Consider the following 25770-nt stretch of genomic DNA (forward strand, 5'->3'; position numbering starts at 1 on the left):
CGTGCAGTCCTCAGATATGCCGCAGCACTCGCACTCGACCTCCTTGATATCGTTTGTGGATGAAAGTTGGAAAGGAATCCTCAAATCCATGTGTTTAGATATGCCCATCTCTGAAGGTTTGTCTGAAACTTCTCTTTTAAATATATCTAAGGATAATCTCCTTGATCTGGTTCTTGATGCCATTGCTGATTCTTGTGTGTGTGTGTGTGTAGATCTTGGGATTGCTGGTTGTGTAGATCTTTTGCTATAAATAGATATAGGCAAAGGGAACTATGAAGTCTATACATGTAAAGGTCATTTTCAGATATCCATAAAACTTATGAGAAAATAAAAAAAGGCACAACTTGTATAGTTAGTGGCTTAGATAATTACTTTAGGAAAATGATCTACAGACAGAATTCTTATACAAAATGTATGGCAATAATGACGTGGCAATGATATTCTTAAAATTAGAAACCATTCTGATGAGTTTCGATTTTAAAAAGAGATTAAGTTACCACATAATTTTTGTTTAAAATTCTATATGAGTTTTCTATTTGCATAGACTACGCTTAAAAACAAAAGGCTCCTGAATTTTTTGTTGTTTTGTTTTCCAAAGCACGAACAACGAAACCAAACCAAACCAAGCCTAGCCTTAAGTCCCATCAAAAGGGATTGGCTATATAAATCTTTCTTCTCCACTCGACTCTATCTAGGGGTGTAACTCAGGTGGGTTCGGTTGAGTTGGGAGGTTGCCCAAGCCCAGCCTAAGTTGTACTAAGATCTGCCTAGGCCCGTCCAGGCCCAAATTGTAACCCGAGTTTGCTTATTCAAGCCTGACCCGAGTCAAATCCGAATTGCCTGAGTTGTAAATATATACATATATATATATATATATATATTTTTTGCAGCTACATTATTTAATTATTAAAATTTAATTTCATTTATATTTTTTTATATAGAAAATCATTAATACCATCAAAACAAATAATTTATATAATGTAAGAGAGATGTAGTCTTTATAATTTATGAGTAAAAATAAAAAAAAGTAAGAGTTTATGTTATTTGTATATATAACATATATTTAATATGATTTAATAATTTAAATTACTTTAATTTCATGTAATGGTTAATAATTTTTATATATATATATTTAATATTGTTATATATCTATATATGTATAATTCGGGCCTTAGGTTGCTCGGATTGTTTGATGTTTTTGCCCAAACCCGTCCAAATTTAATTCGGATTTCTAAATTTTTGCCCAAGCCCATACCGAATTTGAAAATATCTTATTCAAGCCTTAAAAAAATTCGGACTAGGTTCGGGTTGTTCAGGTTGAGCCCGCCCAAGTTGCACCCTTAATTCTATCAACGGTCATTTGATTAGTCAAAGCACGAACAACAAAAACAAAAAAATAGAAATTAGGAAAACAAAAAGTAGATAGTTGTTGGTTGGTAGTGATCACAAGTTGGATAACTGTCTCCTTGCATTTCGTCAACAAATAGTTGGCTAAGAATTTGAAAGGTAGTCTCTATCTGTATGGGATTTTTTAGCAAGTGGTCTGTAGTTTATGGATACACTTATGGCTAGTCTTTGCAGATTGTGCTTTTGATGGTTACTTGATATAAAAAAGATGGGTCAGTGTCTTAGTTTCTCATGTGAATCTCTCTCTCTCTCTCTGTCTCTCTCTCTCTCCATTTGAGTATTCATTGCAGGGATTGCAAAAAAAAACCCGACCTAGTGCCATGGGTGGGTAATTTCAACCTGATCCAGTTAGGGGTCTTTTGGTTTTACAGCACAAAATGTACTCCTAGTTTATTCTTTCTCATATATATATACATATTCATTAATGTATTGATCATATAAAATGGTTTCTATCTTTTTTTCATTTTCATGTACTGTGCATTCTCACTACAGAATAGGATTCTCTGCAATACTTTCTTGCAATAATAAGAATGATTGTGCTCATCATAATTGATTGTGTTTTGAACTTAACCTGCTTGCTTAAATTAGTATTGCAAGATTATTATAGATAATCAAATTCTGTCTCACTATGTATTGGCTATGTTTGGTTCAACTTTATTATAAGGTAAAATTAGGAAGCAGAAGCCAATAACATCTGTCCGCTAAATAATCAATTTTATTTAAGCTATTTCTAACTAATAAGTTATAAGTAAAAGTTGTACTAAATAATTTGATACCGACTCCTAAATTAAAATTAACTATAAACAACTCATTTAAACTGTACCAAATAGCATTATTATTAATGTCCATCAAAAGTTTATTTACTATGTGAAAAGGACATCACTCATTTTTTCAAGTAACCATGTAATCAAAGTTGTTCTTCTAACCATAAAACTTGGAAAAATTATATCTTTGATCCTTTAAAGTTTTCTGCCAATTTGTTACCTGATTTTACCTTTAATTTGTGTTTTGCGTCAGAATGATTTAAATTATAACACGAGCCTAATTCACATTCTCTCACACAACAAATTAAAATCACTCATTTTAATCCTATGCACTTCATTACATCAAATCCCTCTCTGCAACATCATCGGACACCACAAAATTCATAACATGAATCACAAATGGCATAACTTTTCTTACTGTTCAACTTTTTGTTAAAAAAAATCATAATATTAATGACAATCATTAAAAAAATCGTAATTAAGAGTTCCCTTACTATGTGACCTCCCTAATTACACCATAATAATCCTAACTTTTATAAAAAAAAAATTCGTTACTTTTTTATGATAAAAATATATAGTAAGTGACCTTTTCCATCTTATTTTTCATGGAAATAGAAACAATAATGTGTTTGAATTGGAGGTAGATAGAAACTTTATCAACAACACTAACAAAAGAAGTGGCTTTCTACTATTTTAGTTGTGAGTGTATAGGTAATTGTCCATTTATCATATTTCTCTTGAAAATGGAAATAACATCACCGTATCCTAAAAAAGTGTAGGCACATTTAATAGATATTTGTACTTTACTTTGTTTCAAGAAAAATGTTAGGAATTTTAAATATTTTATTAAATATTTTACATGGGTGTAGAATTCATATTGTAGGTTTCATGTGGGTCCCACACCATATGAGACCTTTAGTAGAACATTTGGTAAAACATTTGAGATTTTTAACATTACTCGTCTCAATACCATTTTTCATCAAAATTGAAGTAAAATATTTGGTAATTTAATTTGGTATTAAAAGTGTATGTATTCAGTAAAAATAAATTATGGTGGTATTAAATGCACCAATTAGTGTATTAACTAGTGCACAAACACTAGTTATGACATTATTATTAATCCCGCTCATTATACAAATTACAAATAGTAAAAATCTTTTAAATTATGTTACATCATCAATTAATACACAAGTTAGTACACTAATTAATGCATATAACATTATTTAATAAATTAAGATTGTTTGATAATTGGTTAAAGATATAAATGATCCTGAAGTATACGTCATAGTATGCGTCATATATCATTTTGATCTTTAATATTTTAAATATACCAATTTAATTTCCCAACGTATTAATTTTGTCATTAAATGGTCTTTACGTTTGTTTTATCTACAGTCGATAAGAAAATGGAAATAAGGGCAATTAGTAAATGGAAAATCCTAGAGAGCCAGAACTTGGGTAAAAAAATAAACCCAGAAAACAAATGGGTGGCTAAGATTTGATTGTATATTAAGAGTTCCACTTATAGATTGAATCTTAACCAATACATTGATAATTCTGGGTCCAACTCTAGAAATAATATTGGATTTGTAGTACATCTGTTAGTAAATTTCAAATTTCAACTTTTTTTTTACATATCAATCAATTTGATTGAATTCAACAATTAAATTTCATTAAATATTAAATAGATTTTTTCTTTTTTTTTTCAAGATTCAGTTCTTAATTTTCAGTTTTAAATTTAAATTTTCATTTTATCAAATAACTAGAAGACCAATTATTTTTTCAAAAAATAAATAAATAACATTTTCACTGCATTTGAGAGAAGAATAAAAACTTGTATTGATTGATGTATGCTTCATCAGCAATTTTTCTATTGTTGCATGATCATATTCATCGCCACAAATGACTATCCTTTTTTTTTTTTTAATTTGCAAATGACTATTCTTACTCAAACCAATTTAGATTAGATATATAAATCACCCTCACCATTTCTTATTTGACAAACACAAGTACAAATTTATGCAAACCCACTCTTTAACTAGAAGAAGGTTTTTAAGATAGGTTTATTTATTTATTTTTAACAATTGATACTCAAGAAAAGGGAGAAGAGAACATCTGCATTGGTAATAGTAAAACTCAAATCCAGTGATTACCCTGGTAAGAGAACACCTCATCCATTAAGTCAACAACTCAAGTCTTTATTGAGATAACTACTTCGCCAAACCAAAATTTTACAAAGCAAAGAAGAGGAAGAACACTATTGTATAGATTTTCTTAGGTAAATTACTTTATTAGTCCTAGCTTGAGTGATTTGATTTTGATCCTCCATAATTTCATTTTCATTAATTTGAATCTTAAAATTTTAATTTCGTTTCAATGTAATCCCTTCATCAGTTGTCATTACCACTTTAGATGAAAAAACATGTGCAAAACTAGAGAGGCCAAAATAGAATTCATAAGAAATTATAAGAACCACAAGTATAATTTATTCATTTTTCTTACTTATGCGGGAATTGTTAAACGTCGCACCAGACATGCACGTGGTTTTTTTTGTTCAAAATGCTAGGGCCAATTGTCATTGAGAGGGTAATTTATATGCAAAATTGGGCCGAGCTGGGCCTTTATGGGCCTCAGTACAAAGGGCTGAGTAAAGAGGCCATAAAGTTACTCCGGTCTTGAAGAGGCTTAAAGTTAGCTCGATCTCAAGCCCAGAAGGTAGACCGGTCCGAGTTACTCTTGATGTTTGTCCGGTTGAAGGACCCTTTGTAGTTAGACCGGTTTAAAGATGCGTTGAACTAATATCGGTTAAGGCACAGTATGGTTAGTTCGGTCTAAAAGCCTTGCTAGAAGTTAGATCGGTTTAGATTTAACACTGTTGACAATGGAGGAACTGGGGTAAGAACACTGAAGGTGGAACCAAACTAACGATAGTTCGATCTACTCTGTGGCTCGGCGTGATCATGATTACTTCGGTCATATTGGAGTTCGGCCATGGTAAAAACCATCTCACTTGGTTTAAGCAGTGAGGGGGGTGTTAAAGGATAATCATTATCTTTTAAGAGTGTGAATCCTAGAAGGACTCTGCATGAAGGAGTAGAAGTCCTACTAGGATTGTGCCACGCAAAACTTATAAAAGCTCACAAACATCACCTTTGGAGAGGTAACACAACTTTGTTTTCTGAGTACACAGAGTTTTTGTCTATTTGTCAAGCTTACTGACTTAGGCATCGGAGAGGTTTCCGGCACACACCCGCCGGCTAGCTCACGCTTGTGTTTTAAGGGAGTAAAGTGACGTCGTACAGAGGAGCGCAGACTTGATCAACAGGATTATACGAGAAGGTTTATTTCTTTCCCGTACAATTGGCGCCGTCTGTGGGAAAAACAGACAGGACAAAACCTCTTAATCAAGCTTTACCTCTTTAAGAACAATGGCGCACAATGAAGATTTACCACAATCCGCCATCAACGGGCAAACACCAGATGTGGGCGCAAGGCGTGAAGGACTACCTTCTATCCCTCTCATGGCGGACTTGGAGCCCCAACGACATAACTCCAGGAGAAATACTAGGGGGAGGCGGACTCACAGCCCCCGTCACTCTCATTCACCAAGTCTTGACAGGCAAAGGCGGAGGATTGATCCTCAAGTTCTGGAGGACCGCGTGAAGGAGCAAGACGAATTAATAAGGAAGATGGCGGCGGACATGGAGGCCTTGAAGCGCCAGATGAAGGGAAAATGAGTGGCGACAGGAGAGGGGCGCAAAAACAAGACGCCCCCTCGCCACTCAGAAGACCATGGAAGGCATTCCACACCATCACAAGCAGAGAGTAGAAGCCTCAGGACAGGCGATACTCAGTCTAGAACCTCCTGAACTCGTTACTCCAGGTCTGAGAGAACGAGATCATTGAGGTCTTATACAGAGGAAAGTACCTACCGACCCTCACACTCGCACCAAACATCATCCAAACAGACGGAGTTGCCCAGATCATCCGATTTGCGGATCATGCTGGAAGAAAAGGCACGATGGAAGGAGGACACCAGGGCGCGCAACCCTCACAAAGTTTCTGCCCTTCAACGATTGGCTCCTCGATCACATGGAAGAATCGAGGTTGGAATGCCATTACCACGCCCTGCCTACGAACCGACGGACAAAGCATTAGCAAGGCTGCAGACCTCGCCGTTCGTTCCGGCAATTGAAAACGCGCCCCTACCTACAGGCTTCCTTCAACCCAAATTCACTACGTACGAGGGGAAAACGGACCCTTACATTCACCTAAGCCACTTCCGCCAAGTTATGGCGGTATATCGGCGAAACGAGGCTCTAATGTGCATCCTCTTCCCGTCAAGCCTTGGCAATCTAGGCTTGACTTGGTTTGAAAAACTTCCAGAAGGCAGCATAGCCTCTTGGGCGCAATTGGTGGAGGCGTTTGTCACAAGGTTCAGAACAAACACCAAAACCCTGGTGGAGATTGACCAGTTACTCTCCATCGACATGGGTGAAAAAGAGACGTTAAGATCCTACAATAGTCGATACTGGGAGACATTCAACCAGATTGGGGACTGCCTCACCAATCTCGCCATTGCACAATACAAAAGTGGCCTACCAGTCGGGAATAGACTAAGGGACTCAATCACCATGACACCGCCCCTCACCATGGAAGCCCTGATGGAAAGAGTGCATCAGCACATCAGGGTAGAGGAAGACGGCGCACGTGCCAAAGCAAAATCTAGCGCGACCACAGCACCAGAAAAGAAGACCTCAGCAAAGGTCAACGCGGTGGATCGTCCGAACAGAAACGGACGTAGCAGACGAGACAACGGAGAGGACCAGGATAAAAGATGATTGAGGGTCCGCACGGCCATAACCACGGTATTCAAGAAACCGATCTACCGAATTCTAAGTGAAATAAGAGATGAGCCTTTCGTCAGATGGCCAGCCAAACTAGGGGAAGTGCAGAAGGACTATGACGAAAGATCACGGTGCACCTTCCACAAAGAAAAGGGGCACCGCACTGAAAATTGCACGCCATTAAGACATCACCTGGAGGAGTTGGTGGCAACAGGGCACTTGGATAAATACATTGAAGGAGGGACGCAACCAGCCCCCCAGGACCATAATAACCCCAACGGGATGCCAGTCGACGCCCCACCTCAAGGCATTATCAATGTGATGCATGGAGTCTTTGAACCTGAGCGTGTATGCGAGCTCAGGGGATCAATCAAAAAGGCTGAACACTTAAGAGAGGTGCTAAGTGCCCAACCTGCCATCAAGAAGAGGAAGACAGAGGCCACAAATGTCATGTCTTTTTCGGATAAAGAGTTGGAACGGATATATTGCCCTCATAATGATGCCCTGGTCGTCACTCTCCGAGTCAAGGATTTTGACGTCAAGCGGATTCTGATTGACCAGGGTAGTTCATGTGAAATCATGTACTACGAAACATTTAAATAATTGAAGCTGCAAGACAAAGACTTGGCGCCTGCTGTATCTCCCCTAATTGGATTCAACTCCATGCCAGAATGGCCCGTCGGCAAAATAATTCTTCCAGTCAGAGCAGGAAGCGTGACGAAACAAGTGGAGTTCTGGGTATTGAAGGTCCCCTCCACTTACAACATCATCTTGGGCAGAACATGGCTGCATGCCATGCGATCGGTGGCGTCATCCTACCACCAAGTAATGCTGTTCCCCAACGATACTAGGGTAATTGAAGAAGTCTATGGAGATCAGATCATGTCGAAGCAATGCTTCGTCACGGTGAATGGCGGCCGCGCTGCCAAAGGATACGTTCATTCGGTGGAAGAACCTGAGAGCAATGAGCTATTCGCAGATGTCGGCAAAGCGGCTGATTAGAAAGCGGTGGAGGACTTGGTAGAGGTAAGAATAGATGAAAAGAACCCGGATAAGTTCTTTTTGCTCGGTTCGTCGTTGTCCAGCACTGAGAGATTAGAGGTGTTGGAATTTTTGACCTCTAACATCGAAGTGTTCACCTGGACACCATACGACATGCCAGGTATTGATCCCAACTTCATCTGTCACCAACTCAATGTCCACCCATCCGCCAGACCAATCATCCAACGCACACGCAGATCGGCACTCTACCATGCCGAGATAGTGGCGGAAGAAGTAGGTAACCTGCTGGAGGCAGGAGCAATTAGGGAAGTGCACTACCCAAAATGGATCTCCAACACAGTCGTAGTGCCAAAGAAGAATGGCAAATGGCGTGTCTGCGTCGACTATAAAACAGTCAACAAGGCGTGCCCAAAAGACAACTTTCCTCTACCACGGATAGATCAGCTAGTAGACCTAACGGCGGGGCACAACCGACTTAGCTTTCTGGATGCATACAGAGGCTACCACCAAATCGCCATGCATGAACCAAACCAGGAGGTCACATCCTTTACAACTCCAAGAGGACTATACTGTTACAAGGTCATGCCCTTTGGCCTAAAGAACGCAGGGGCAACATTGCAACGAATGATCACCAAGATGTTTGAACCATTGTTAGGCAGAACAATGGAGGCTTACATCGACGACATGGTGGTCAAGAGCAAGGATGAGAATGACCATCTCAAGGACCTAGGAAAGATGTTTGAGATCCTGAAGAAGCACAAGTTGCGCCTCAATGCATCCAAGTGTGCATTCGGAGTAGGATCTGGCAAATTCCTAGGCTTCCTTGTGACCAACCGGGGTATAGAAGCAGACCCCTCCTAGATCAAGGCAATCCAGGATTTGGAAAGACCAAACTCAGTAAAAGAAGTACAGCATCTCACCGGCATGGCAGCTGCACTCAATCGGTTCATAAGTCGGTCATCGGACAGACTACGACCATTCTTCCATGTACTAAAAGCCAAGTTCGAATGGGACGAAGAATGCGACCATGCTCTGGAAAGCTTGAAAGAATACATGTCTTCTCCACCATTGCTGGTCACCCCAATACCTGGAGAAGAACTCTTCCTGTACCTGGCAGTCTCTTAGCACGCAATTAGTGCAGTGTTGGTCCGTGCGGAAGGAATTCAACATCTGCCCATTTATTATGTCAACAAGACATTGCTGGGAGCCGAAACAAGGTATTTGCCACTGGAAAAACTGGCATTGGCCTTGATGATAGTCTCAAGGAAGTTATCGCACTACTTTCACGCCCATACCATAGTTGTCCTCACAGCCTTCCCATTAAAAGCTCTGTTTGAGAGGGCAAACTTTTCTGGGCGAATCTTAAAGTGGGCAGTAGAGTTGGGACAATTCGACATCAAGTTCCAACCTAGAACCGCGATAAAGGCCCAAGCTTTAGCAGACTTTGTCGCAGAATTCACCCCAGGAAGTCATAATATCTGCCCAGTCGACCTGACTGATACAACCAAACTAGGGATAAAAGTTGACGCCGGAATAGCGCAACCCTTGGTGCAGGATACTCAATCAGATCCCATGGCAGACCAGACTAAAGACAGCAAGGAAGAAGCAAACCAAGCTACACCGAACCAAGACTCACCAACAAACAAAGACTTGGTGCAATCAGATAGCGAGGGGCAAACAGCAAGCATGGACCTTGAAGAAACCACCAGCAACATTCTTGACCCCACGACATCGTCTGACCCCTCCACTTGCTGGAAGTTGTTCGTTGGAGAGATGTGGAAGCTCTTTGTGGATGGAGCATCCAACCGGCATGGTGCAGGACTTGGCATAGTCCTCAACTCACCAGACGGCCTGGTTGTGGAGCAAGCAATCAACCTTGGCTTCCCAGCATCAAACAACGAAGCGGAGTATGAAGCACTTCTTGCAGGTCTCAAAACAGCGTTCTACATGAAGGCCACCGAACTAATGGTCTACAGCGACTCACAGCTGGTGGTAAACCAAATTTCTGGCGACTATGAAGCAAAGGATGATAGAATGGCCAAGTACCAAGAATTGGTCAGAATAGAGATCAAGAAATTTGAAGTAGTGAGGATTGAACAGATTGGCATGGAGGAAAACAACAGAGCAGATGAACTAGCAGGCTTTGCGTCAATGGCAGATACATCTATCTCTCACCCACTACTAATTGACTACCTACCAAGGCCAAGCATTGAAGACCCCGAAGTAGAAGAGGTATGTTGCGCTGAATTAGGCCCCTCATGGATAGATCCCATTATACTGTTCTTAAAAGACGGCATCTTACCGGAAGAAAAGAAAGAAGCCAACAAAATTAGAGCAAAGTCGCAGCGATTTTGGCTCTCCCCATCCATGGCATTGTACAAAAAGTCATTCTCTGGACCTTATCTAAAGTGTGTTCACCCCAGCAAAGTAAAAGCATTCTTGTTCGAAATACATGAGGGGGTGTGCGGAAGCCACCAAAGAGGAAGATCATTAGCCTACAGGGCCATTTCGCAAGGATACTGGTGGCCATACATGCAGGCAAACTCAGAGAAATATGTGAAGAAGTGCGAGAAATGCCAAAAATTTGCACACAAAATACATCAACTAGCTAGAGAACTCCTACCATTGACTAGCCCATGGCCTTTCGCAATGTGGGGCTTGGACATACTAGGACCACTTCCAACAGCACCCGGCAACAGGAAGTTCTTTCTCGCAACAACAGACTACTTCACAGAGTGGGTGGAAGCAGAAGCATTGGCATTAATCAAGGAAAAAGATGTTAAGAAGTTCGTCTGGCAAAATATCATTACTCGATTCGGCATACCTAAAGCCCTCATATCAGACAACGGCACCCAGTTTGATGGCAAAATCTTTAGAAGCTTTTGTGAAGAATACAAGATAGAGTTCTACAATTCTACACCAGCATATCCTTAAGCAAACAGCCAAGCAGAAGCATCAAACAAGGTTGTCTTGGATGGACTGAAGAAAAGGTTAAAGAAGGCAAAAGGCAAGTGGGCGGAAGAACTTCCTCATGTTTTATGGGCTTACCGCACCACACCTCGACGATCAACAGGTGAAACACCATTCTCCTTAGCCTACGAAATAGAAACAGTAATCTCACTGAAAGTTGGCCTCCCCACAATTCGAAGCGAAAATTTTGATCCCGACTTGAATGGAGAAGCCATAGCATTGGAGCTCGACCTCGCCGAAGAAAGAAGAGAAAGAGCACTAGTCCACATTGCCTCATATCAACAAGAGTTATCCAGGAAATACAACAAAATAGTACATCCAAGGCAATTCAAGATCGAAGATTGGGTGCTGCGCAAAGTGATGGGAAACACCCTGGTGCTAGGAGATGGCAAGCTAGGGCCTAATTGGGAAGGTCCTTACAAAGTGGTTGGGTTAGCAGGCAAAGGGGCATACCACCTAGAAGACAAGGACAGCAAAGCAATCCCTAGGCCATGGAACACCGCCAATCTCAAGCTATTTTATTTTTAGCTTTCCTCTCTCAAACATGTGTAATTTTTTCTTTCCTCAATAAAACAAATCGATTCTTTTCAGCATAGTTGTTCTCTGTAAAAGTTAGTTTTAGTGAAGTTAGGAACATTGCAAACATTTTATTCTAAGTTGGCTGGAAAAACCAATTTAGAGGTTGGCTGGATTAAACCAACACTTGTCCTAAGCCCAGGATAAGGATCTAGGCTGCAGGACGTTTGGTCAAAATAACCAAACACTTTACTGTAGGTTGACTGGAAAAACCAATCTAAAGGTTGGCTGGATTAAACCAACACCCTTCCTAAGCCCAGGATAAAGATCCAGACTGCAGGACGTTTGGTCGGAATAACCAAACACTTTACTTTAGGTTGGCTAGAAAAACCAATCTAAAGGTTGGCTGGATTAAACCAACACCCTTCCTAAGCCCAGGATAAGGATCCAGGCTGCAGGACGTTTGGTCGGAATAACCAAACACTTTACTTTAGGTTGGCTGGAAAAACCAATCTAAAGGTTGGCTGGATTAAACCAACCCTTAGTACACTTTAGCCGAAGTAATGACATCGGCTAAAGAGTGGTTGGCTGGATGAAACCAACACTTGGTACTCTTTAGCCGAAGTAAGAACATCGGCTAAAAGAGTGGTTGGCTGGATTAAACCAACACTTGGTACTCTTTAGCCGAAGTAAGAACATCGGCTAAAAGAGTGGTTGGCTGGATTAAACCAACTCCTAATTCTCTTTAGCCGAAGTAAGAACATCGGCTAAAAGAGTGGTTGGCTGGATTAAACCAACACTTGATACTCTTTAGCCGAAGTAAGAACATCGGCTAAAAGAGTGGTTGGCTGGATTAAACCAACTCCTAGTTCTCTTTAGCCGAAGTAAGAACATCAGCTAAAAGAGTGGTTGGTTGGATTAAACCTAAGGACATCGGCTAAAAGAATGGTTGGCTGGATTAAACCAACTCTTAGTACTCTTTAGCCGAAGTAAGGATATCGGCTAAAGAGTAGTTGGCTAGTAAGGTCAGTCAGTTGGCACAAGTAAGACCGAAATAAAGTATCTCGGTCGAAAATAGTATGCTTCAAGTTACAATTAGAAAGCATGCTCAAACAGGAAAGCAAACCGAAATAAAAGTTGAACAAAAAAGAAGATGATTCTCATTAATCAAGATTCAAAGCAATTACAAAGGGGGGGCCATAGCCCGGTTATAAGAGCAAAAAGCAACAAAGAAAAGAAAGTACAGAATCAAGTAAAAAGGTCTTCAAGATCGGCTTCAATATCAACTTGAACACCGGTTGCAGATGGAAGATCAGTCTCAGTAGTAACTGGCAGAATGATGTCAGTCGGCGGCTCAACAGTCAGGTCTTCAACCGTTGGCTCCAACCGAGCTGATTGATCGTTGCCTTGCTCGTTGACTACCGGAGTAACAGTTGGCTCATTTTCTTCATCTTCATCATCTGAACCCTGCAAAAATTGTTGTTGGACAGAAGCAGCATACTCCACTAGTGAGGCCGGAATGAAATACTGAGGAGCATTGTAGACCTCGGTTTCGGGCCCACAGCCGAGCTGCTCCACAGCACTTCTCCAGCCGCACTTGAAAAATTAGTCCTTCGCTCCCTCACATTGTGGAATATAGAGACCCTCTGCCTCCTTGAAACCTTCGGTGTTGGCACCATCCATCTTCTTCTTCAGTTCAGCAATTTCGGCGTCCTTTTTCCCTTCGAGCTTGACTAGCTCACGAAGGTACTTATCTTTCATCACGATCAACGCCTTCTCTTTGTCAGCTTCAGCCGAGGTAACTAGTCCGGTTAGACGAGCTACCTCAGCCACTAGCTCGGCCATTTTTTGTTGTGATTCCTTCAGTTCGATTTTTCTTTCTTCCACCTCTGCCATGGCCTGCCTAGCCGTTTTCCTGAGCTCCAATACCTTTTGATGGGCAATTTGGCTCTTCTGAAGAGACTGAAATGAATGGAAAGAAATCAATAACAAAACCGAACTGAAAGTTTGAAAAATTTAAGAGACGAGGGGCATCTTACCAGGATCATGGATTTGGTGGCCGATCGGATGGCCCTTAGCTCGGTCAGGTTCTGGTGGTGTTCCATGTCTGCTGGAAAGCAAACACTCTTGGCAAGGTTGAATGCCATCAAGTGATCCTTCTCAGCAACCACCGAATCGGTATCTTGGATATCTCGGTTCTAAAATTTCAGCATCGGTACCCACTTGGAGGAGCCAGCCCGGTCAGAAGGCTCCGGTTGTGGAACAGGTGGGTGGCTCGGTAGAGGGGTGGTTTCGTCTTCATCCGCTAGACGCTGCTCGGTTGGGGTAGACCGGGCGCGCTTGGATGGGCATGATGAAGAAGACTATTGAGAAGGAAGGGCCACAACGGCCGGTTGCGTTTGGCTTGGCGGCTGTACTTCGGGTCTGTTGGTTTCGGTCAAGAGGGCCCTGACTCTATTTCTCTTGGCCATTTCTTGTTCGGCGGTGAGAGGGACCAGGATAATTTGGGGCAAAGTTGGGTCCGGTTCTGGGGCGTCCTCAAGCAGAAAATCTGTTACTCTGGCTTTTCGACGACCGCTGTAACGGTATGTCGGCTCAAAATTAAGAAGTTTGGCCCAACTTCTTTCTGGAAAACGTAGTGTGGCACGAAGCGTGTTCAGGTTGGGGTAACTATACAAAGATTGAAGATGGGCTGAATCTGCATAAAGAAGACAAACTGTTAGTTCGGTTCAGGAGCAGGTAACCAAAATAAAGCAAAGCATGCCAAAAACCGAAGTAATTATACCAGGTTCTCCTTTATTCCAGTTTATACTTCGGCCAGGGATATGGGCTTGCTGGTCTTCAAAATTGCCAGACACCCAAAAAAAGTCATCATCGTTTAAGTCCTTATCCAGCGTATCTTTTATTATTTTTTCTCTGCAACGGCGTATCCTAAGGTAGTAGACTCAGCCGTCATCTTTGGAGCCAATGGAGTATTGGTGGAGTATTTCGGCTAGACCGAGGTTAAGACCGGCTCGGCGGTTTAGTTCGACTATTCCCATTATTATACGGTAAGAATTGGTGGAAAGCTGAGTTGGGCATATTCTGGTTTGTCTTAAGAATTCACAAATCAAGGGTTGAACGGGGAATCTTAGTCCGGTTTCTATTATTGATAGGAGGGTGAAAGGTACATAGCCCTGTTTTCCCCATGGAAGGGTATCTTGTTCGGCCAGAATAAGTTAGACGTCGTCAGGGATGTTGTAATCCCTTCGGAATTCGGCCAGGCCACCAGGGGTTTCTACCAAAAACCTATACTTCCCCATTAATTTTTTAAGTTATAGATAATTTAGTTCGGTCGCAAAATTGTGCTCAGTAGCTCGGTTGAGCGGGCAGTGGAGTGCCTGGGCAACCTAAGTCTGCAAAGTGGAAAACAAAGGGGTTAAGCACAGATCATTGAACCGTGCTACAAAATAAAAGCAAGAATAGGAGTCCTACTTCGGCTATGTGGATGCTACAGGTTCTGTCTCGGTTTCGACAAGATGCTTAGTAGCTCGGATTGAGCAGGGGGTTCGATAGCTCAGTCTTGGCAAGCGATTCGTTATCTCGGTTAAAGAGAAGGCTCAGTCAGACCGGTTGAGCCTCTAGGGGCAGTTTTCTGAGTTTGGTCTAAAAACTTAGAAAGCTGGCTTAGCCCCAAAGACCTAGCGCGGTCGAAAGATAAGGTTTCAGTATGCTACGTTCGGACTTAGTTCGGTTCGTTTACCTCGGCTAAGGTCTATCAAGAAGTGGTTTGACTTATTGAAACTACTGGTACCAACATGGAGTACTAGTTCGGTTAAAGTCTGATAGAAGGACATTGACTACAAACTACATTTTAGTTCGGTTATGTGTAATTTTGGATCAAAAGCAGTGTTCTACAGGTTATTTCATGAATACTTGAGGATTGTACTAACATAGTGTTTTCAGAAGAAGCAAAGCAAGTGGAAAAAATGTGTTTTGCAAAAACACACAAAACAAAGTACGAAAACAAGGAAAGCAAGATAGAGGTGCAGTGCTTACCAGATGAAGAGGCAAGAACTGGAGGTGAGAGCAGCAGCAATGGAGAACACGAGCTCAGAGGTTGAAGAGCAATGGAGGCAAAAAGAGAGAGAAGAGCTTGAAATAGTAAAAATGATCGATGCGGGTGAGTCAAAAGATGAAAGGGTTGTTTTGTGGAAAGAGAATGGGCAAAAGGCGGAAACTATTCAAATTTTGCGGAGTACGAGGGCAGCGCGACAGCTGCAATAAGCCAATATCAGCATGCCACATGTCATAGGGATAAGAATCGATTCAGTTTCTGTGATTGAAGGGACGTTGTGACCGGACAAGCACAGCTCGGCTTAGGTTTAGCTCGGCTGAGAGAGTTTTAGCTCGGCTGGAAAGGCTAAAGGGTTTTTTTAGCTCGGTCGAAAAGGTAAAACTTTAGCCTGGTTTATAGACAGGTAATCCCTATCATGCTACACAGATGGAATTAAGGGGCAATTGAGAGGGTAATTTATATGCAAAATTGGGCCGAGCTGGGCCTTTATGGGCCTCAGTACAAAGGGCTGAGTAAAGAGGCCATAAAGTTACTCCGGTCTTGAAGAGGCTTAAAGTTAGCCCGATCTCAAGCCCAGAAGGTAGACCGGTCCGAGTTACTCTTGATGTTTGTCCGGTTGAAGGACCCTTTGTAGTTAGACCGATTTAAAGATGCGTTGAACTTATATCGGTTAAGGCACAGTATGGTTAGTTCGGTCTAAAAGCCTTGCTAGAAGTTAGATCGGTTTAGATTTAACACTGTTGACAATGGAGGAACTGCGGTAAGAACACTGAAGGTGGAACCGAACTAACGATAGTTCGGTCTACTCTGTGGCTCGGCGCGATCATGATTACTTCGGTCATATTGGAGTTCGGCCATGGTAAAAGCCATTTCACTTGGTTTAAGCAGTGAAGGAGGTGTTGAAGGATAAGCATTATCTTTCAGGAGTGTGAATCCTAGGAGGACTCTGCATGGAGGAGTAGAAGTCCTACTAGAATTGTGCCACGCAAAACCTATAAAAGCTCACAAACATCACCTTTGGAGAGGTAACACAACTTTGTTTTCTGAGTACACAGAGCTTTTGTCTATTTGTCAAGCTTACTGACTTAGGCATCGGAGAGGTTTCCGGCACACACCCGCCGGCTAGTTCACGCTTGTGTTTTCAGGGAGGAAAGTGACGTCGTACAGAGGAGCGCAGACTTGATCAACAGGATTATATGAGAAGGTTTATTTCTTTCCCGTACAGTCATAGAGACCACATTTAAAACAAAATTAAAAGTGTAAAGTTTAAAGTTTAAATTAATGAAATTGAAACTATGAGAATTAAAGGGAAAATTTGCTTTCAGAGGTAGAATGGAGGGGATTCGTAGTGAGGAGATTGATAGTGAGAAGATTAAGTAAAATTGTATTTGTTTTGATGATAGTTGCTGGTGTAAGGATTGTTAAATTATTTTTAATTTAAATTTTAAACAAAAACATTAAACATTAATGTTAAAAAAAAAATTGCCCAATATGTAAAAAATAAAAAATAAAATAAAAAAATTAAACAAATAAAACTATGATTTTTACTTAACAAAAAATACAAAAAAATAAACATTAATATTTAAAAAAAAAATGCCCAACATGTAAGAAATAAAAATAAAAATAAATAAAAAATCGTCTGGCAGACTATTTTTTAATACCAAGTCCCAAGCCTCCGTCTTAATCCACTCCCAAGGTCCATCCTAATCCGGAGGGGAGATCCCCTCTCCATCTGTCAAAATAAACACAATATTAGTAAATCACATCTCTATCTCTATCTCAATCCTAATCCCCTCTCTATCTCCCAAAACAAACGGACCAGAGGGATCAATGCTCTTATTTATTCTCTGTTTTTTTTATTTTTTTATTTTCTCAGTTCAAAATTTCCTTTCTGCGGCAAGGGCAGTGAGCATTGGTGTGGCGACATGGGACCAAGCACCTATAATGGAACCGGTGGGTGCATGGAAGGTGAACCAGGGTTTGACCATTCTTGAAATGTTCCAAACAAATGGCACACTCTTCTTGGCCTTCTGAGCCCTTCTACCCCAACTTTGCCCAACTCATGAACCTCCTTGAGCCCACTAGTGTTTTCTTCAATCCAAACACCTCTTTTTCCAAATCCCTTGTTGCCATCATTGTTCTTCTTCCCTCCATACACCTCAATTTTTTCGGCTATTATTCCTAAATTAAAAAAAAAAAAAAAATTTAAAAAAATTGATGATTCAAAATAAGTACTTTTTGTATAACAACTCCGATCTTTAGTCTCTTTTTTTCATCAAATTTAAGTAAAATTTTTATTAAACTTGATAACAAAGCTTAAGACTTGGCTTGAAAACTTAAAGAATTTAAAAATATGTTTAAATTTGACTTATTTACATAATGAACTGATCTCGAAGGAGCTTTTTACGTGTCGAACACGAATCGAACTCAAGTAATTGATTTTTTTAGTGTATATAAGTTTATGAAGTCGAGTAGTAAGTTGTTCAAATTTGACCTAACAACTAAATGAATTTAAAATTGTGTTTAAGTTTGACTTATTTACATAACAAGTCAATCCCAAATAAACTTTTAATGAACCGAACATGAGTTAATCTCAAGTAACTAGGTTTGTTTAACAACCTTACTTGATAATGATATGAAACACTCTAATCTTACTCTTCTTTTACATGAAATGTTTTTGAAAAATTTCAAACTTATCCTAAAAATCTATTTTAAATTTTTTATGATGATATACCATTTCCGACTTTTACTCTTTTTAAAAATTCATCAAATTTGAGTAAAAATATGATTATTAATTTCATCCTTAGTTTTGATGAAGAGAGCAATTAAAAAAAAAAACACTTTATGCTTCAAAATGAGCACTTCTCACATTTCATGGAACATTAAGGTCAATGCAAGCAAAAATCATAATGAAAGACCTCCAAATTATTGTTGGGATTGGCAAGTTTTGTGCTCAACTACATAAATTCTGTGTTTTTCTCTTTGATGTAGTATGTGTAGATGTGCTTTCAATCCCAACAATAATAGAATTTGTAAGAAATTGTAAGAACCAAAAGCGTAATTTATTCATTTTTCTTACTTATGCGAGAATTGTTAAATGTCTCACTAGACTTACACGTGGCTTTTGTTGTTCAATATGCTAGGGCCAATTGTCAGAGAGACTACATTTAAAACAAAATCAAAAGCGTAGAGTTTAAATTAATGAAATTGAAACTATAAGAATTAAAGGGAAATTTCAGTCAAACTAGAGGGATTAATGCTCTAATTTTTTCTCTTTTTTTTTTATTTATTTTTTTTTCTCTCAGTTCAAGATTTCCTTTCTGCAGCAAGGGCAGTGAGCGTTGGTGTGGAGCCATGGGACCAAGCACCTAGAATGGAACCGGTGGGTGCATGGAAGGTGAACCAGGGTCTGACCATTCTTGAAATTTTCCAAACAAATGGCACACTCTTCTTGTTCTTCTGAGCCCTTCCACCCCAACTTTGCCCAGCTCATGAACCTCATTGAACCCACTAGTGTTTTCTTCAATCCAAACACCTCTTTTTGCAAATCGCTTGTTGCCATCATTGTTCTTCTTCCCTCCATACACCTCAATTTCTCCTGGCTATTATTCCTAAATTTAAAATAAATATTAAAGAGAAATTAAATGATTCAAAATAAGTACTTCTTGTATAACAACTCCGATCTTTAATCTCTTTTTTTCATCAAATTTAAGTAAAAAATTGATAAAAAAACTTGATAACAGGGCTTAAAACTTGGCTTGAAAACTTGGAAGGATTTTAAAATATGTTTAAATTTGACTTGTTTACGTAATGAACCGATCTCGAAAGAGCTTTTAACATGCCGAACACAAATCAAGCACAAGTAATTGACTTTTTTTTAGTATATATAAGTTTATCAAGCCGAGTAGTAGGTTATTCAAGTTTAACTTGACAACTTAACGAATTTAAAATTGTGTTTAAATTTGACTTATTTACATAACAAGTCAATCTCAAATGAACTTTTAACGAATTGAACACGAGTTGATCTCAAGTAGCTAGGTTCGTTGAACAACCTTACTTGATAATGATATGAAAAACTCTAATCTTATTCTTCTTTTACATGTTAATGAAAAATTTCAAACTTATCCTAAAAATCTGTTTAAATTTTTTATGATAATATACCATTTCTGACTTTTACTTTTTTAAAAAATTCATCAAATTTGAGTAAAAATATGATTTTCATCCTTAGTTTTGATGAAGAGAGCAATAAAAAAAAAAAAAAAAACACTTTATGCTTCAAAATGAGCACTTCTCACATGTCATGGAACATCAAGGCCAATGTAAGCAAAAATCATAATGAAAGACCTCCAAATTATTGTTGGAATTGGCAAGTTTTGTGCTCAACTACATAAATTCTGTGTTTTTCTCTTTGATGTAGTATGTGTAGATGTGCTTTCAATCCCAACAATTTTCATAACCTTTTGCTTTCTGATTTCCGTTCTGCAGGATTGACAATTTTCATTTAACCATGTCTCGAATTTTTTGCATCTTGAATTTTTTTGTAATAATCAATTGCAAATATTTTGAAATAGAAAGATAGAAAAATTTGAGGATAGAGAATCCTCGACTATGTGAGTGTACGTGTGCTTCTCTTCGCATAGGGGTGTGTGAAAATCCCAACAATAATTCTCATTTACCTTTTGGTTTCTGAATTCCATTGAGCTCTTAGCCTCTCATCAAGCCTCACCTTGGCTGCTCTAGCCACACCTCCTAGCTTCTCATCCTCATATGCCTTCCTCTGTGTGCTTTTTTGCTGTTTTAACATTCATTCAAATCTTAGTATCACATAATAATAACAATAATAATAATACAATACAAACAACTACCCTTAAAGCTTCAATTCTAAGAGAAAATTAGCGCTTTTTTTTTTTTTTTTTTTTCATGTATAATTAGTAAAAAAAACCCACCAGGGAATTTGAGATTGAGCTCAGATGGGATTCATGGTGGCTTGAATGTAAACAAAAAGATGACTGCCTTGTCGAGCCAAAAGCCGCCGTGGTTGGGGATTCCAACCACCTGCTAGTCTGGTGGAACCGTCGTCTCCGAGCATATTCAACACCGGGGAGAGTTCCAGCCATTGATGACAACACAAAACACAAAGATGAAAGCTATATATGTGTAGTTACGCATAGGTCTTTTGTGTAATTCATCTTTTTTTTTAATATGTTCTTAGAGCTGATAATAAATTATGTTTTCAAATCTCACTGTCTATTTGATCGGTTTGAATTACTTATAAACGATAATTTGGTCACATATCTCCTCAGGTTGAAAATATAAAGTTCCTGACATTATTATCAGAATATTCTAACATTTTAGGGAGAGAAAGTGGCTAACTCTAGTATTGAACAACAATGCTAGGGATTCTAATTTATTAACAATTTTATTGACGTGCTCACAAGTTTTGATAAAATTAATCATTACTTGGTACAAGACATATATCAACTTGTAAGTATGTTAGTAAGATTATTAGTAAATGTGTTGACATTTTTTAGTATCAAAATACTCTATATGTCGATGTAATAAAACCGGGGCAAATATTAATCTTAATTTTGCAAATGAAGATTTCAGTGAATTCATCTTAGATACCGATAGTTTTTTACCCACACATAAATTATTTATGTCTTTAACAAATTAAACTTTTCAAGAAATTAACAGCACTTATTTCAACCTGCCAAAAGAGAGTTATTCTAACAAAAGGTTTCATAAAATAAAAAGATGGAATCCAAGCAAAATTCTATTATTTTGAGTTCAAATTTTTTTTTTTAACCTATGCAAAAAAATGATTGAATCCAAACACTACTATCAAAAAACAAATTATTGAACCCAAGCAACTATTACAATAATGTCTAAACAACTAATAGTACACACACAAGTTCCATCAAAAGAATGATTGAATCTAAACAACAATTATAATAATGTCTAAAGATCATGCAAGAAAATTTTTTATAACAAAAAAAATCTCATCTTTATAAATGGGTGATTAAAATTTATAAAAGAATTTTTGAAAACTTTAATGCTGTGTTTGGTTAGGGTTTTTGGGGTGGGATTTGGAAAAGGAATGAGAAATGTAATCCTATTTATGTTTGGTTATAATAAAAAATATATGGAAAAAGAAAGGGGGTGAGAAATAAATAAAGAAATTGGAGACCTTTTAGGACATCAATTCTATTTTATAACCAACACAACCAAACATAGTTGGGATTTGAAATTCTATTAATTCTTTCTCCTTTTCCTTTCATTTCCATTTCCCTTTCTATTTCCCTTCCCAAATCCCCCAACCAAACACAGCGTAAAGAAAAAGTGAGAGAATAGTATATACCCATTAGAGATAGTAACGGGATGGCCGACAAAAAAGAGGGTCCATGCCATTGATAATTGGTACTGTTCTCTCCCATCATTTTCATGCTTATCTCTTTCACCACGTCTTCCACTTTCCCTCACCATTATGTACATAAAATTCATTTACATATAAGTTTCAAATAATTTTGTAGATATTTTTTTCTGTGTACAAGTTTTGTACACACATTTTTTATTTTGTTCCCTTTAAAAATAAGAGAAACTCTATTATTCCAGAAAAACTAACCAGAATAATAGATTAATGATCTATATTTAATGTTGTGTGATAAATCTTGGCCTTTAATCGAAAATTCTGCGTGATTTTATTATTATTATTATTATTTTTTTTTTTGAATTTGTAGAGTCACTGTTAGAATATAATTTAGACATAACAACAATGCTAGGCATCATGAAAAACCTTTTATGAAAATAATCATGAAAGTTTTGTGACCCTTGGATTATACTTAAAATAAAGCACCACACACTAATCAAGGTAATCGAATAATTATAAATCTTTAATGATCATTTTCATAAAAAAATTTTCATGATTTTTAACTTTTCTCTAGACATGAAGTGAGAGAGGGAGAGAGAAAATGGTAGGGAAAGATTCATGACAAGTTGGCAACTTAGTTACCACAAAAGCATCCATCCAAAGGGTCCGACTCTCCACTTTGTGAGAGCATATACATGTACATACGTACATATTTTGGTTTTGTATCTTTTAGATTTCTTATAATTGCTTTTTTGTTTTTTTGTATTGGGTATTTATGGTTTTTGGTTTTATTTGTGTGTGACTCCCTGGATTCATATTAGGAACACTTCTTTTTTAATGAGTAATTATATACATAATTTTATTTTTCACCTATTTTCTCACATCTAAATATAAAGTAATAGTTTTTTTTTTTTTTTTTGAAGTAAGTAAAAGAATTCACATTAATAAATATATATGAGACTTATTCTCTTGTATCTAGGGGGTGAGAAAATACGATAAGAAATTAAATTATATGTAATATTTTTGTTTAACTGTTTGAGAGCTCTTGAAAGATAGAAATCTGTGAACGTTTTTAATTTTGTCCTTAAAAGTTCTTCACATGAGCTACATGTGATTATTTTTAAAAACAAAATTAAAAAAACATAAAAAAAAAAATTAACCACCATTATTGATTGAACTAATTTAATATAAAATATAAAATTAAAAATCAAATATGTCAAAATTGAAAATGCATAGATTAAATTGACACAAAAAACAAACTTTAAGAACCAATGGTATAATGAGTCTGTTTCGTATGGCTTATTTCTAGCTTATTTCAGCTTTTAACTTAATTTAAACTCTTTTGATGTGTTTGGTTCAGTTTAACAATATAACTTATAGCTTTTGTAAGTCAAAAATCAACTTATTCTTTGAGTGGGGGAGGAGAAGCTTAATTTATAAGTCAAAAATCAGTTTATGTTCACAGTTATAAGTTATAAGTTGTTAAACTATAAGTTATAATCACTTTTCTACAGCTCTACCAAACGGGGCCAATCTGTTCTAAAACAAAATAGGACAAATTACACTGACCACCCTATAGGTTTAAAAAATATAATATGCCCCTCAAGTCTTATATAATTATACCAACTTTCATTTTAGTGACACTAACGCTGTGTTTGGTTGGGGGATTTGAGGAGGGATTTGGAAAGGGAAAGGAAAAAGTTAGGTGAAATGTGAATAAAATATGCCTACATTTCACCTAGTTCCACACACCTTTTACAAATAGTGTAGACATGTGAATAATAAGAAAAATAATATAAAATAATATCTATTTTTTATCCATATGACTAACAAATTATTAATAAAAATTAAACGAAATATTATATGAATTAAAACTTAAAAGAATCTAATACAATTATATTAAATTTGTGAGTTTCGAAATATTTTCTCTAAACCTTGTTGGTCCATGGTTTGATTGTGTCTATAGTCTTTTGTTTCTACTAGTAAGATTTTGATACCAAATTCTCAAATGATGAATTCTTTTCATTGATCACCATCCAACAACTAACATTAGACTTTTTTTTTCGTACTTTTCTTTTTTTAAATTCCTTTTAAAAGCTTAAAATATCAGCAAAAAGTTGCATGATTTCAAATTGGGTCCTCTGAGCTAGAAATGTGCTGTAAACAATGCAATAATTTGATGATTATATGCCACATATAAGTTTATTTTTTATAAATATAAAAATAATAAGGTGCCAACCAAACGTTATTGTGGGATAGTTAAAAAAATAATTTGGTATAACTATACTGGAATACCTAATTCATATTTCAAAACTTTATGAGGGGTCAGTCGAATTTGTAATCTCTTTGTGAGGTTCAAGTGGACCCCTATTATTAGTAAATATTATGCAATAATTGTAGGTTTTATAGCATAGAAAAAAAAAAAGACACTGTTACTTTAGAAGACTCTTATTTAACTTTGTAATACTTGACATTTAAAAAAAAATGGCTTTCTTTCTCATATCCCCTGCGAAGTTCGATTAGAGTGACAAATTCTAAATGTGCTTAATTAAGACACCAGTTTGTCCAAAATAATTCAAACCTTCCATGGTTTAGATTATTAATCGGACCATTTCGCTTACACCCGAGTTCATAATTACTTGTACCTTCATTTTTTTACAATTAATTTTGAATAAATTATATTTTGCGCTCTTTATATTTAGTCACTTTCTCAGTATGGTTCTTAAAATTTGTTTTTTTTTTTTTTACTTTAGCCATTCATGTTTTAAGTTTTTCTTACTTTACTCTTAAAATTAACTTATGTTTAAAATTAGATAGAAAATGACACATTGATAGTCACGTAGTATAAAAATATTTTATTATACATAACTCACACTTCTGATATAAACTTAAACTCTAATATAATAATATAATTTTTATATTATACGACAGATATTGTTCCATTTTTTGTCTAATTCTTAATAGAAATTAGCTATAGAAGTAAAGTAGAAAAAATTTCTAACATAAAAGACCAAAGTAAGAAAAAAAACAAATTTTAAGTGTCAAAGTGAAAAATGACCAAATATTAAACGGGTAAAGTATAATTTACCCATTAATTTTTCTTTCTTTTCACTAAAATGTAATTTTTTTTCTTCCTTAAAATAGTACATATTTGAATGAGCTACTCCTGGTTTATATTCCTATGACATTAACAGGGCCAAAAAGGAATGTAAAACACAGGTCATGATCAGGGCATATAGGTATATTATTGTATGGGAAATATCTAGTAGTTGTCTTTTTTGTTTGGTTCTTAAGAAAGAATCTGAGAAAAATCTGTACTCTCCAAAATCCACAGTTAACTGGGCCTGGACCTTTGATTGATGCCACTCTGTTCTCTTGTTGATTTGGGGCCCAACTGCTACCTTCTGCTTTTTCTTTTCTATTATTTATTTATTTTTTGGGGTTGGGTCTAAGTGCAATGGGGCTTCACATGTACCTTTGCTTGGCAACAACTTTTTTGGGTTTTTTTTTTTCCAATTATTTTAGCCTTTATCTGAAATTTTGTAGAGAACGACCAAAAAAGGAGCCAAAAAAAAAAAAATCACTTGAAAACAGCTTGAAAACAATTGAAAACTCTTAAATCTAGAACACCTAATAAAATAGAAATGGATATTGCGCCTGTTTGATTCAGTTTATTATAAATTAAAAAGTTTATAATTAGAATGAAAAAGTTAAAAGTACTTCTTTTCTAATAAATTTTGGATATCAATTTTTTTCTTCAATTATAAGTTATTTCTACCTAATAAACTATGAAAAAAAATTACACTAAAGACTAACATCCAAAATAAAAAATAAAACAAT

At 37.3% G+C, this 25770-nt stretch overlaps 2 protein-coding genes across 6 annotated transcripts; both read right to left on the minus strand.

The window, feature by feature from the left end:
• Positions 1-12637: 12637 nt before the first annotated feature.
• LOC145790021 (uncharacterized) lies at positions 12638-14204 on the minus strand. Its single transcript, XM_082867843.1, has 2 exons — positions 13546-14204; positions 12638-13468 (listed from the first exon to the last, which is right to left on the minus strand). Exons 1-2 carry the CDS (start codon positions 13651-13653, stop codon positions 13112-13114), a joined length of 465 nt encoding a protein of 154 aa, XP_082723969.1. The 5' UTR covers positions 13654-14204; the 3' UTR covers positions 12638-13111.
• A 2880-nt stretch (positions 14205-17084) lies between these two features.
• On the minus strand, positions 17085-21616 carry LOC114305710 (putative E3 ubiquitin-protein ligase RHY1A). 5 transcript variants are annotated; one of them, XM_028250847.2, is made up of 3 exons: positions 20510-21616; positions 20240-20355; positions 17085-17295 (listed from the first exon to the last, which is right to left on the minus strand). In XM_028250847.2, exons 1-3 carry the CDS (start codon positions 20678-20680, stop codon positions 17244-17246), a joined length of 339 nt encoding a protein of 112 aa, XP_028106648.2. In that variant the 5' UTR covers positions 20681-21616; the 3' UTR covers positions 17085-17243. The 5 variants fall into 5 exon arrangements, with proteins under 5 accessions (XP_028106648.2, XP_028106647.1, XP_028106644.1 ...); XM_028250846.2 differs by having other exon boundaries at positions 17085-17744; positions 20510-21584; XM_028250843.2 differs by lacking the exon at positions 17085-17295 and adding an exon at positions 18604-19165 and having other exon boundaries at positions 20510-21584.
• Positions 21617-25770: the final 4154 nt, after the last annotated feature.

The sequence above is a fragment of the Camellia sinensis genome, chromosome 5 (assembly GCF_055761805.1).
Source record: "Camellia sinensis isolate YWXY chromosome 5, ASM5576180v1, whole genome shotgun sequence".
Lineage (NCBI taxonomy): Eukaryota > Viridiplantae > Streptophyta > Magnoliopsida > Ericales > Theaceae > Camellia > Camellia sinensis.

Coding starts and splice junctions, on each gene's coding strand:
- LOC114305710 (XM_028250842.2), bottom strand. CDS start 20,680: ATGGCTGGAACTCTCCCCGGTGTTGAATATGCTCGGAGACGACGGTTC. Junction 20,356..20,509: donor GCTCAATCTCAAATTCCCTG/GTGGGTTTTTTT, acceptor ATGTTAAAACAG/CAAAAAAGCACACAGAGGAA. Junction 19,175..20,239: donor TGGAATTCAGAAACCAAAAG/GTAAATGAGAAT, acceptor TTTTAAATTTAG/GAATAATAGCCAGGAGAAAT.
- LOC145790021 (XM_082867843.1), bottom strand. CDS start 13,653: ATGGCATTCAACCTTGCCAAGAGTGTTTGCTTTCCAGCAGACATGGAA. Junction 13,469..13,545: donor CCACCAAATCCATGATCCTG/GTAAGATGCCCC, acceptor CATTCATTTCAG/TCTCTTCAGAAGAGCCAAAT.